Raw genomic sequence first — 13,527 nt, 5'->3', positions numbered from 1 at the left:
TCTGTAGGCTTACTCTTCTTAGCAGTGCCAGATCCAATTCTCCATCAAATTCAGGAAATACAGTGATAGTCATGACTTCCCAGTGTGTAGTTGTCTAGATCTTGTAATTATTTTCAATAGTCTAATAAGGAAGAAAAGAGAAAAACAATGAAATCTTTCTACTGACAACAAAAATGTTAGCTAAGACCCATAATGAGTAAGGGAGATGTAATATATAGAAAAGACCACTTTTGTTTGTGGGGAGAAAAAAGTAAAACGTCAGAAAAACAAGAAATGAGTCATCCCCCTCCCAAAAAAATTAATAGTGTAGACAGAGTGTTTTAGAAATCAGGAATCAACTGTGGGTGTAGACAGCATACCGCAGTGCTGAGGTCTACAAGAAGTCTCTGTTGAGAACACCCAGAGGCAATGAGAGAAAAAAAATCCCACTAGAAGAGAACGTTCTGGAAACATCTAGGCTATGAGCAAACACCTCTTGCCACTCAGTGACCTCTAAATGCATCACTACTTTACAGCGTGATATTCCCATAATGTCAAGAATTGAGGAAAGTGTCCAGATTCTACTCTTTTTACACTTTCTATATTAACATCAGGAATTGTAATTTATACCTTTAGAAGAGTTTTCAGTTATAAAACTACTGCAAAATTCACACCCAGGGGCGCCTGGGTGGCTCAGTCAGTTGAGCCTCAGATTCTTGGTTTCGTCTCAGGTCATGATCTCAGGATCGTGAGATCGATCGAGCCCCATGTCAGGCTCCATGCTCAGCCGGAAGTCTGCTTGAGATTCTCTCTCTCCATCTCCCTCTGCCCTACCCCCCACTCTCTTTCTCTCTCTCTAAAATAAATAAGTCTTAAAAAAAAAAAAATTCACACCCAGACTCCAGCATCCCTTCGTGAGAATCCCCCATGCAGTTTGTAACTAAAAAGTGTGTTTCCAGCCCTCGGTATTATCAAGACGAGCCAGAAACATTGCAGAACGTCTAGAGCTAGAAGTTGAGTTTGTTGCCTTTTGTTGTCTCCCACTAAGAACGCCCCATTATTACCTAGTAGCTAAGTACATTTTAAGGTATTATAAGACATTCATGTATTTTTATGACTGAGCAAACGAATGCCATCTAGCCCACCCTTCCAAATGGTAAACATTACCCCCCAACCCCAAACCGGAAAGAGCTACAGGATATTTGCCCTCGGGTGCTTCTCCTCTGAATTTCACAGATCATTCCTCTTTCTGACTTGCAGGGCAAATCCTCGGAATTTTAATTTTGACAATGTGGGAAATGCTATGCTGGCGTTGTTTGAAGTGCTCTCCCTGAAAGGCTGGGTGGAAGTGAGGGATGTTATTATTCATCGTGTGGGGCCGGTAAGCCAGCACATGCAATCCTTTGACTGCTCCACAGCTGCTTTCCTTTGCTTTGATGAATAACCGTATTTTTCATTTATACAGATGCATGGGATCTATATTCATGTTTTTGTATTCCTGGGTTGCATGATTGGACTGACCCTTTTTGTTGGAGTAGTTATTGCTAATTTCAATGAAAACAAGGTAAGCATTCTTGGTTTGAATACCGCAGAGTTTATTCTGTTCTAGCCACTTGCTTTGAGCTCTCTTTTCCCCCCACGGCGTGAAGCCGCAGTCAACCATAATGTGACTGGTGTAAATAATCCATAACTATTTTACAAGCTACCTCATCGCTGCCTTTTTTAAGGCACATTATTTATTTATTTATTTATTTTTTTATTTTTTTTTTTTTTAAAGATTTTATTTATTTATTCGATTAGAGATAGAGACAGCCAGAGAGAGAGGGAACACAAGCAGGGGGAGTGGGAGAGGAAGAAGCAGGCTCACAGTGGAGGAGTGATGTGGGGCTCGATCCCATAACGCAGGGATCACGCCCTGAGCCGAAGGCAGACGCTTTAACCGCTGTGCCACCCAGGCGCCCCTAAGGCACATTATTTAAGAGTACGGTTCTCTTGCTGAATTTCCCCTTTGGGTAATGGTGTCATTAATTCGCTGACAACTGAAAGGCACATCTCCTATTGTTCAAGCGGAAAGGTGCAGCAAGTTATGAAGATACAATGGCTGAACTAAGGGGCGCGCTGATTGCAGGTAATATTACTTGCACACAATGTAAATTGGATGCTTCTTTGTAACTCCAGAGGTGAGCTCAGCATTTTGATGGGGTTGGGAGTGCAGTAGAAAATGTTCAATCCTAACTCATTGAATAAAAAGAAGATTTTCTAATTTCATAGAAAAACTTTACGTACTTTATGAACTTGGGGAGCATGCTGAGATCCTAACAGCTCTAATGACCGGTACGAGAGCTCACAAATGGGAAAACGGCAAGCATAGTTTCCTGTCAGAAAGTGAGTTTGGGGGAGAACATTCGACTTCGTTCTTCTTCTGGACATGGCTGATATGCCCTCTATTATGTAAGGGTCAGTCTTCTGGAATCCTAATAATTGAGGTGCATACAGCTTTTGGGCACTTACTATGCACTAAGGTTTACATACGCTGCTTTCAATTCTCATGACTCTGAAATGCACAGTGGAAGTGAAAACAGCTTACAGAGGTGACAGAACTTGTCTGGGGCTTATAAGGCTTAGAAAACCCTGGGGTCAGAATTCAGAAGTGGTGCCAACTCTGCAGGGTCTGAGAGTCTCCCCTTTTGAGTATAAAAATGTCCACCGTTGCTCTGTGGTGAGTGAAAGCTGCACGCGCTGCACAGCCCCGAGCTGCTCCTGGGGTTCAGGGCTCCACCGACTCGTAACGCAGGCACATCAGAGCCCACTGGCAAGGGCAGCTGCACCTGGGACTATGTCGTTCCCGGCCCCCCAGGCTCCACATGTGTGGTTCCAGCTACTCAGTCAGTTGCCACCTTTGATGTGCGTCTAATAAGGACATCATTTCATCCGGGCTTTCAAAGGGTGGGACTTAAAAATCCCCCCTTTGAGCCCCACCACTCCGACCCACAGAAACATAGGATTTTAGAGTAAGAAAGAAGTTTAGAGAGAGATCATATTGCCCAGCCCCCTATTTTACTGTAACACATTCATAAATGAGTATCTTTAAGCCCTACAGAGTGTTCAATTTAATACCAAGCAGAAGGAGGAAGATAGGTCTCTTTAGATGCCTTTGAGCCTTGCGCTGGAGCAGACACTGGGAATTTCTGAACAAGAGAGAAGCCAGTCAGTCAGTTCACAGAGAGCTTAGGCTCTGCACACTCAGAACACCATGCTAGGCCCTCTGAGCAGACGCCTGATTTTAGGAGAATCAAATCAATGACATAAATGCAACAACATATAAGATGTTCAGCATCCAGAGACGAATATATAATCAATCGCAGCTCTTGAACTTAGAGGAATGGCTAAGTAAGCAGAGTGTCAGGAGGTTTACTCACAGTACTGGTTGTATTTCTGTTCTGAGGGAAGAAAGAAGCATCTGGCTTGGGTAAGGGGAACGTGGCCATAAGCTCAGGTGGGTGGTTAGAGAAAGAGGAAAAGTAGAAGAAATCATGTTACCAGACATTACAAACTTGGTAATTTAATTGGAGATCCAAATTTCTGAATTATATGAACCATTTAGAAGAGATTTTTTTTTTCTGTAAGCTTCTCAGAGGGTAGCACGTGAGCTGCTATATAACAGCATTAATTCATTTATCATTCAGTATTCGACAGATTTCTTTGAGCACTTACAGGTGCCAGACACTGCTCTTGACGCTGGGGACACAAGGAGCTAAACACACAAACTAAACACTAAACACATAAAGATTTCTGCCCTCATGGAGCTCACACTCTAATGGTCATACCCAAACATTTGTAAGCAGATTTCCAAATCTATAGGCAATAGGGAACTGTAAAGATATGGGAAATAAGGCAAGATTTGGGGGTCACAATTCAGAATTATGCAAAATTATGCCTTCCCTAGAAAATGGAACCCTGTCTAAAAAGTTCAAAGTCTGTACTAGTAATGTATGTATTTTTAATTTCTTGATTATGAGATAACAGTTTGATTAATAAACTTAATTTCACACTAATTAACTTTCAGAGGTTTTCAGATATTAATGATCAGATGATACCACCGTGCTTATTATTCTTTTGGATCATTTCAGAGTTCAACTTTCTAAAATAATTTGTTTTGTATAAAAAAAAGGAATAATATGAATGTATATCGCACCCAAAGAACCCAAGGTATTTGTTCGTAGTTAGTGAGAAAAGTGGTTTAGCAATACTAATATCAGAAATTAATTTAAAACAACTATCATTATTAGGAATAAAGAGTATAATTAAATAATTACAAAAAACTAATCACTAGCAAAGTATAGAACTCCTGAACCATAAAATAAATGAAGCAAAACGATCCAAATTATTTTAAAAAGCTAGCAAGTCCAAAATCATAGTGAAAGATATTAACATATTTCTCTAAGAAACTCATAGAAAAGAAAAAGAAAATATGAGATTTGATACAATAAAAACATTTGATCTACTGGACATAAAAAGAACCCTGACCCCAATAATTTTCAAGTATAAAATGTACCCTTTACAAGGTCATAAAATAATAGTTACCAAAAAATCGAAGATGTACAAACTGCATTCTCTAACAAAAAAAGGTAACAAAAATCCCTCATAAGCTGAAGGTGTTAAGGCAACATTCTAAATAATTTATGAGTTACTGAAGAAATTGGAATAGAAAATAAGACATTTAGATAAATCATTTATAAAAATCATATATGCGGGGCGCCTGGGTGGCACAGCGGTTAAGCGTCTGCCTTCAGCTCAGGGCGTGATCCCGGCGTTATGGGATCGAGCCCCACATCAGGCTCCTCTGCTAGGAGCCTGCTTCTTCCTCTCCCACTCCCCCTGCTTGTGTTCCCTCTCTCGCTGGCTGTCTCTATCTCTGTCGAATAAATAAATAAAATCTTAAAAAAAAAATCATATATGAAAGCTCACAAGATACAGATAAATCAGTAGAGGGAAATTTATAACTCTAAGGGTATATTCAAGAAAAATCAAAGATTAATTTATTAGTAATATGTCAAATATCCAAACCAATAAATTATAATAAGAACAACAAAGTAAAATGGAAGAAAGTAACAAAGGACAAAAATTAATAATATAGAAAACAAAGATACTATAAATATTCAAGAATGACAAAAACAGATTCTTTAAAAAAAATTAAATTGAAAAACCTTTCTTAAGGTTGAGCATGAACAAAATGTGGAAAAGGAAAATAAACAAGCTATAGTGAGTCAAACAGGATAGGTAATGATACAGGGACAGAAAGTTAAACTTATAAAACAGAACCAAAAGCCCCAGGAGGGACCAGGTGTATATAAAACAGAAGTAGCCCAACAAATCAGTGGAGAAAATGAGACCATCAATAAGTGACACTGGGGTCATTGACTGTCTAGATAGAAGAAACTAAACAGAGATCTCTACCTCACAGCCTACTCAGAAATGAATTCCAGAAGAATGAAAGACCTAGCTATGAAAAGCCATTTTCAACCACGTAGAATTTATTTTTGACCCTGCAGTAGTTGTGTATTTCTTGACTTTAACCACAAAGTGGAATCCATAAAGAAAGAAATTTATAGATTAGATTACATTAAAATGAAAAGTTTCTGAGAGATAAGACACAGGATAAGCAAAATGTTTTTTAAAAAAGCAAGCTAACCCATTAGACTGGTGATGGGTAGTAAGGAGGGCACGTATTGCATGGTGCACTGGGTGTTATACGCAACTAATGAAGCATCAAACTTTACATCGGAATCTGGGGATGTACTGTATGGTGATTAACATAATATAATATAATAAAATAAAATAAAATAAAATAAAAATTAAAAAAAAGCAAGCTAAGACTAAGAGAAAATATTTACAACTGACATAACTGACAGAAGATTAATATCCAGAACATATTAAGAATTTCTATAAAACATCTAAAAGTAAATATCCAAATACAAAAATGAGCAAAGACTATGAACAGGCAATTCACGTAGGAAGAAACAGGAATCATTCCCCCATTTACACACATAAAAAATGTTTCATCTCACTGATATTAAAACTAAATTAGATACATTTCCCACCCATCATGGCCAAATTTAAATGTCTGATAATGTCAAGTATTGGCAAGAATATTAGGACATGAACACTTGGAGATTGTTAGCAGCAAATTTTCTTGGTTATTCTTCTTTGGACAGCAACTTCACAATATCTGACAAACATAAAGATGTATAAATTCCTAATGCCAGCAATTCCTCTCCTAAAGATAGGCTACTAAAAAAGTCTCATAGATGTTCACCATGAGATAGAATATGTGTGCTTATTACAATATTTTTATAGTACATAAACCTAACTTCTGATATATTTGTACAGTGGGATACTCTGAGCAGTTAAACCAATTAGGCCTAGTGTCTAGTTGTATGCAAAACATAGTGTTCAGTAAAGATAAAAACAAAATGCATAAATAAGCACAGATTGGATACCATTTATATAAATTTTTAAAATTCAAAACAAATATGTTCTTATGTATTGATATATACACAAACAGCAAAAGTCTGAAAACATCATGCGGAGGACACACCCTTGAAGGACAGTAATTAGCTCTGTAGAAAGAAACGAAGAATGGGAGTGGGTGGTGAGTGGGGTTTTTTTTTTTCTAGTTCTGCCTTTATAATATAGTATAATGAAATTTCATGTAATATATTTATATGCATATTAATGAAGTATATATATGTACACTCACATATATGTAATAAAGAATATCTGATCTAATTTAGCCATTTGTCACAGCATTAATTCTTTAAGAGTCAAGTCCTGTGACTTCATACCACTCGAAAATAGTTTTGTGATTATATATATCAGAATGATTTAAAAAAAAAAAAAAAAGGGCACAATTCCCTTAGCCAGAAGTAGCAGATTGACAAGCTCCGATTTTGCTGCAGCGTTTCCCACAATGAAACGAAAGAAAATTAACCACTATTAGAGTGGGTATCCCTTTTTGAAAATTTGATTGTGTAGAGAACCTTCTTTAGATTTTCCCAAACCTGAATATTATACATGTTCAAAGATGCCAGTTGAAGGCCACCCTTTTCAGGGCTCCTCTCAAGACCAAATTTGAGAATTCTGACCGTGCCTATCGAACCATCATGGTATTTGAAGAATATCTTTATTTCACACCCCCAAATTAGTCCTGTTGGTATTACCACCCCATTTGCAGTGTCCTTGGTGTGGAGTAGGCGACATAAGGTCTTTTTCTGCTTTCCTTTGTTTATTAAGGGGACAGCTTTGCTGACTGTAGATCAGAGAAGATGGGAAGATCTGAAGAGCCGACTGAAGATAGCACAGCCTCTTCATCTCCCACCTCGCCCGGGTATCAAAGATGCTCTGATTTTATTCATGTTGGGCACCAGTGTTCATGATTCCCCAGGAGTCTAAGATTTCAATTAAAATAATAATCGTGAGGCCACTAGGCGGTTGTGCATAAGTTAATATAGAAATAGGCTCCAAACTACAGATCTCTCCATAGGCTATTAAAATCAGCCACCCAAAGGCTGTGCTTCAGTGCTCTCAGGATAAGCCCTAATGAAAAAATGAATTTTTAAATAAAATATATTTGTGCTAGCCTTTTAAACGTATGAGTGAAATGTATTAAACTGACAGAAATTGAATGATGCGGTTCTCCTTCCAATACGGACAGCGTCATGCACCGTCGTTTTAAATATTCAGAACCAGCCATTCCTACAAAACACCACACAATAGATTCAACTATAGAGGGAAAAAAGTAATGAGTTTTAAAATGAGCATTAAAGGAAATGAAAGACAAGAAAGTAAATGTGACCTATGTCTGAAATGCCCTTGCCTCAACCTCTCTTTTGCAGATAATGATGGTTTTAGAGCTAAGATGTATGACATAACCCAGCATCCATTCTTTAAGAGGACAATCGCATTGCTTGTCTTGGCCCAGTCAGTGCTGCTGTCCGTCAAGGTACTTTTCTTTCACGCTGAAACTCTGGGAAGGACTTGTTTGTTCATGGTGCTTCCAAGAATATCGCAAGGGGCCATATCTGTTCACAGTCTGTTTTTTAGTGTAAAAAAATTAAAATTCACTGTCATGTACTAATGAGAGAAAGAGGGGAAGGTCTTGATGTGTCTGATGGATGTGGACAAAGGCCAGTGTGCTGTTTCTCTTACAGTGGGACGTGGAGGACCCAGTGACCGTTCCTTTAGCAACAATGTCGGTTGTTTTCACCTTCATCTTCGTTCTAGAGGTACGGTAATGAGCCAGCTGGCTCCGGGGGCTGCAGTGGGCATCGCAAAGGAGAGCAGTGGCCTCCTTTGATAGCACTCACTGGCAGCTCTGTGTTCCATTGTTTTGAAGTCTTTTTTTGGGAGAGGGGTGGCATGCTCATATTTTACTTTTTGGGCTGGTGCTTCACTTGAACAAGGATTCACGTTATATATCAGATTCATCTAACAGCAGAAAATGCTAACTGCTGTTGATTGTTGTATCTGAATGTTGGCCTGTCTGGTTATGTGAGTTCAAATCTTTGTACTGAACTGCACAGACCACCATAATTCAGGGACTCAAACTACAATGTGGCAGCCAAGGGAGTTGGCCCAGACAGGATTATTTTAATATATAGTCCGTAATAATATCACTTTCCAGGGCAGTCTTCTTTGAAATACAAGCAGATTCTTATTTCACCCTGTACTGGTTGATGTTTCCCAGAATCTATGGTCGTTTACTTAAGGAAGAAAAATGTCCTGCTATCAGAACTAGTCCTAAAACAAGGAGAAAAGAGTCTGGAGACTATAGAGTTGTAACTTATCCAGCTTTAAAATTTAGATAGATAGATCTATATCTATATCTCTGTATCTGTATCTGTGTATCTATCTCTTGGTAATAAATTCTCCTCTTTGGTTTCTGCATCCTTTAAAAAAAAGTGCCTCAAGTTCACGCATTTAAATATATGCTGAACACTCAGCCTCTATTTACTGTCTTTCTTATCTTCCCCCAGGTGACGATGAAGATCATAGCAATGTCACCTGCCGGTTTCTGGCAAAGCAGAAGAAACCGATACGACCTGCTGGTGACGTCGCTTGGTGTGGTCTGGGTGGTACTTCACTTCGCCCTCCTGGTATGCATGTAATTCAAGTTTATTTTAATTGATAACTTGGGTTCAGGTAACCCTGTTTCCGGTCTCATTTCAGTCTGGGTCAGTCTGCCCTCCCCTGTCAGAGTAACCTCCCTACATTCAGCCTTGACCTTGACGGGCCCTTGGCCGTGCTTGCTCACACAACCCCTCCCACTCTTCACACAGACTAAATCTGGCCCCTCAGAGTCCTAGAGCATGTGAATTAGGAGAAGAACATTTAAGATGTCTAGTTTAAGTCTCATTTTCCCAAAAGAAAAATATAAAAGAGAGAGAGAGAACAACGGAAACAGATTTTGAGACCTGCCTAAATTCACATATGAGCTGGTATCAGAAGGCTCAGACCCAGTTTTCTGAGCTGAAGTAAAGCACCTATGCCACTACGTTCTACTCAGTATTTCACAGTGGGATTTTCAGGCACTTTTGCTGCCTTATGACCAACTGACATCCAGCTGCCATTCTTTTGAAGCCCGTCATTCTCTGTGTCTGCACCTGAGTTCTCACTAGTTTGCCTAAAATGCCTCCACCTCCATGTAGTCTGAGATCCAGCTCAAAATCTATACCCGTGGGTGCGCTTGACTAAGATCTAGACCGGTGTTGTCTGGTAAGAACAAGATGTGGCCACGGATATAATTTCAAATTTTCTTGGAGCCACATTAAAAAAGTTTAAAAGGAACAGGTGATGTTAACTTAATAAGGTATGTCAACCTACCATATCCAAGATATTATCATTTTAACATGTCGGCAATATAAAAATTATTCAGGAGAGAGGTTATATCCTTTTTTTGGTACTAAATCTTTGAGTGTGTATTTTACATTCACCGCACAACTTAACTGAGACTCACTGCATTCAAGTGTTCAGTAACCACATGTGGCTGGGGGCTGCCATCCTGGACAGCGGAGCTCTAGAGGCCCCTACTCTGGGCTCCACCATTTTCCAGCCTTGATGGGGTTATTTGTCTTCAGTGATCCTTTCTTCCCTGTTCTGAACTTGGGGATATAACTTCATAATCTATCCATTCTGTATGGGCGTTAAGGAGATCAAGCACGTGAAGTTCTTCTAACTGTAAAAAGAGTATACAAACCAATAACGCATTATTGTAAGTACCTTCTTTAGTCTTCTTTGATCCCAGACAAAAGTAATGTTATCAGATTTCCCTGCTCTCTTCTACCCATTCTCTGATCCTCTCCAATGTTAGAATCATGCCAGGAAAGATCCATCACACACAGAACCCATTTACTCATTACAGAGGGCGTGCTTTTGTATGAAATTGCTGTGCTCAGGCAGCTAGGTACTGAGTGTCCTTCTTAAATCAACTGTCACCTTCAGCGTCAGGAGCTGAGCCAAGCCTCAGTGGGCCTACAGTCACCCTGATCTATTTCCTCCAATGATAAATGGTTTTGGGCACGAAAGATGTGCAAGTCACCATGCTGGGAATGGAGAAGAATGCAGTGAACAAAACAAAGGCATCACTGCTCTTGTGGACATCACAGCCTGGGAAATTGGTGTTTTGTTTTATTTTAAAGTTTTAAGCCAGAAAGTTTTGTCATGATCCAAGAGGCTGGGGGCACTTTGGGACAGCTGCAGGTAGGCATTCATGGAATTCTCCCAAGCCAATGAGAGTTACAGCCATAGCGAGGCAGATGGAGGAAAGACACACACTCCTGGGATGACACAAAGTAGTGGGAGGTGGTTTCATCAGAGGGGTCCTGGAAAATGTCCCTGTGGAAGTGATGGCTGGGTTTAGTCTGTATGACGAGGGGCATGTTGGCGTCTGTCCATATGATGGAATGCTGCGGGAGGGAAATTGTGCCTGGAGTAGAAGGAGCAAGGGGAACACAGAACAAAATCTGGATGGCACCTCTCAGGACCAGGCAAAGGATGGGGCTCATCGTCCTAGAAGCCGTTGGGTGTCGTCACTTCCATAATGCAAGGTGAGAAGCCATGTATAACAGATTTGGAACTAATGTGGAAAGGAGCAGCAAAGTCCATGTTTTTATCTTGCCCTAGAAAAATGGAGCCAAAAGCTACTCGGTCCAAGCAGAAGAGGAGAACAGGCTTCCTAATTCCGGATGTCCCAGAGAGGACATCTCCCACCGAAAAGACCAACTTGCCTATTCTCCCTGACCGCTTCTGTTCTCCTGAAAGAACCTCCAGTTCTGGAAGGATGCTCATCCTTAACTCTATTTTGAAGTGGTCTATTGTGAAGGAAGATGCAGTCCTTGTTCCCATCCAAAGTTATTTCTGTGCAGACACATTCATTTCCTTCTACCTCAAGGATGTCACCGGACCCCCTTCCCAGGGGCCCATATGTGACTGTTGTCACTTGGTGAAGCAAGGCTCCTCGAGAAAAATCATGTTTTGGCATGAGTTTAATGCCACAGTTGTTATTGCGGTACTAGCTGATGGGATCTTTGTTTCGAGATGAAGCTTTCTTAGTCATAAAGCACACCCAGTCATCTCTCGCTGCCGATCGCACACTTGAAGAATGAGCTGGATGTGTTTCTGGGTGGGGTAGACATCTCTGAAATCAGCTTACAAGAATGTGGCCGGCTGGTGTCCAGAGTCTCCGGAGACCTTCAGAGAGGGGGAAGCTGACCTCCAGTCCAGAGTCTCCAGAGACCTTCAGAGAGGGGGGAAGCTGTCCTCCCGCCATCTTTTCCAACACCACACCTCCTCCTTTGCCAGGATTCTTGCATTGCCGGTCTCACTTGGCCTCCTCTGGTTGCATTGTTACCCTAAGTTTTTCTTGCTCCTCAAAGGAGCTGGTCACTGTTTTATGTAAAATGAGTTTTAAAATACAGAATTCAGCTGAGCAAAACAGGGAGCGAAGTTTCATTTAAGATTTGATTTTATAGCTAATATTTATTCATGAGTTTTGGCAGTGACCTTTTCAGCACCTTTTAAAGATAAATTTCTTAAAAGAATTTTCACATTTTATTAAACTAATTACTCAGTAGACTTCACAGAAGACTTAAAATGAAAGCTGGAACTGTAACATGATCTTTTGTGCACATTATGAGCGGCTCTCTTCTGTTTAAATTTCAGAACGCATATACCTACATGATGGGTGCCTGCGTGATTGTCTTCCGGTTTTTCTCCATCTGTGGAAAGCATGTGAGTACGTTGTAAAGGATGCTATCAAAGGTTACATATGCACAGAAAAAAGGAGCAAAGCCTAACTGACTTCAGCTGTCCTTCTTGGTCTTCAGGATGGAAGTTAACAAATTGCTGGTCATTCTAAGTCCAAATGAGCAAGTATTAAATATTAAAATGAATCAGTAGCTTAGTTATCTTTGACATGTTTCCTGACATTCATGTTGTGTTATTTATTCTTCATATTTGCTAGATGAACTCAGTCATCAACTAAAGAGAGCATATTGGGCATGGAAGCAAAAACCAATGGTCTTAACACTATTTTTATTGTTTTTATTAGTCATAAAGTTACATCATTGCAAAGAAAAATAATCTTTAATGAAGCTTCCTGATTCTGTGATCCCAGATTTTTATATGCTTTCTTGTTCGTGCATACACTCCGCATCTATTTTTCATTTTTTACAGTTGCTTCCTTTTTCATTACTGACATTATTTCATATACATTCCATATATAGACATATTCAGTACATTCGATGTTTGATGCTATTTAGTATTTTGTCATTGTTTAGGCTTGTTTCTGTGAACATCTGTTTGTGGAAGAATCCTGAGTCTACTTGGTGGGATAGGCCAAGAATGCACAGCCCTCCTCAGGGAGACAGGCAGAGAGAGAAGAGAAAACGGAAAGCTAGGAATTTTAGGGAGGGGCTTTTATAAATTTGGCTGAAAAGGCTAAACAGTTTGAAATACAAGTTGAATTTCTTTCTAATTTTTTTTAGTAATATTCAGATTTAATAGCCTTTAATAAGAATTAATTCACAGCAGTTGTCAAATGAGGGTCACTCTTGTACCAGCTTGCGTACCTGTCATTCACTTCCCTCATTTTCTCCTCCCCGCCTTCCTGTCCGTACAGGTGACGCTGAAGATGCTGCTCCTGACAGTGGTCGTCAGCATGTACAAAAGCTTCTTCATCATAGTCGGCATGTTCCTCTTGCTCTTGTGCTATGCTTTTGCCGGAGTCGTTCTGTTTGGTACCGTGAAATATGGAGAGAACATTAACAGGTGGGTGTATATGTATCTTTCTATTCGTTTTTCAAGCAAACTTTTTTAGACATGAAATCCTGAATAAAAATCCAAATGACTTTTGCCCATTAAAGACAAAAGGGAAGGGGGAAGCGATCAGTTGGAAGCAAAAACCAAAGAAAATGGCCAAATTTTAAATGACATTTTTCTCATTAAAACAGCCTCCATATTGGGGCGCCTGGGTGGCACAGCGGTTAAGCG

General features: G+C 39.8%; 1 protein-coding gene across 6 annotated transcripts in view; it reads left to right on the top strand.

The window, feature by feature from the left end:
* NALCN (sodium leak channel, non-selective) overlaps positions 1–13,527 on the top strand; it is a 288,838-nt gene that overhangs the window by 260,301 nt on the left and 15,010 nt on the right. For all 6 annotated transcript variants that reach the window (XM_034665437.1, XM_019794775.2, XM_019794774.2 and 3 more), the window contains 8 exons: positions 1,240–1,360; positions 1,445–1,543; positions 7,273–7,366; positions 7,875–7,981; positions 8,190–8,264; positions 9,015–9,134; positions 12,199–12,267; positions 13,157–13,305. In XM_034665437.1, coding sequence (XP_034521328.1) covers positions 1,240–1,360; positions 1,445–1,543; positions 7,273–7,366; positions 7,875–7,981; positions 8,190–8,264; positions 9,015–9,134; positions 12,199–12,267; positions 13,157–13,305 — 834 coding nt within the window. The remainder of the gene's footprint in view (positions 1–1,239; positions 1,361–1,444; positions 1,544–7,272; positions 7,367–7,874; positions 7,982–8,189; positions 8,265–9,014; positions 9,135–12,198; positions 12,268–13,156; positions 13,306–13,527) is intronic.

This window comes from Ailuropoda melanoleuca, chromosome 7 (genome assembly GCF_002007445.2).
Source record: "Ailuropoda melanoleuca isolate Jingjing chromosome 7, ASM200744v2, whole genome shotgun sequence".
NCBI lineage: Eukaryota > Metazoa > Chordata > Mammalia > Carnivora > Ursidae > Ailuropoda > Ailuropoda melanoleuca.
The sequence above is the reverse complement of the archived record's forward strand: the minus strand, read 5'-3'. Positions and strand labels throughout refer to the sequence as shown.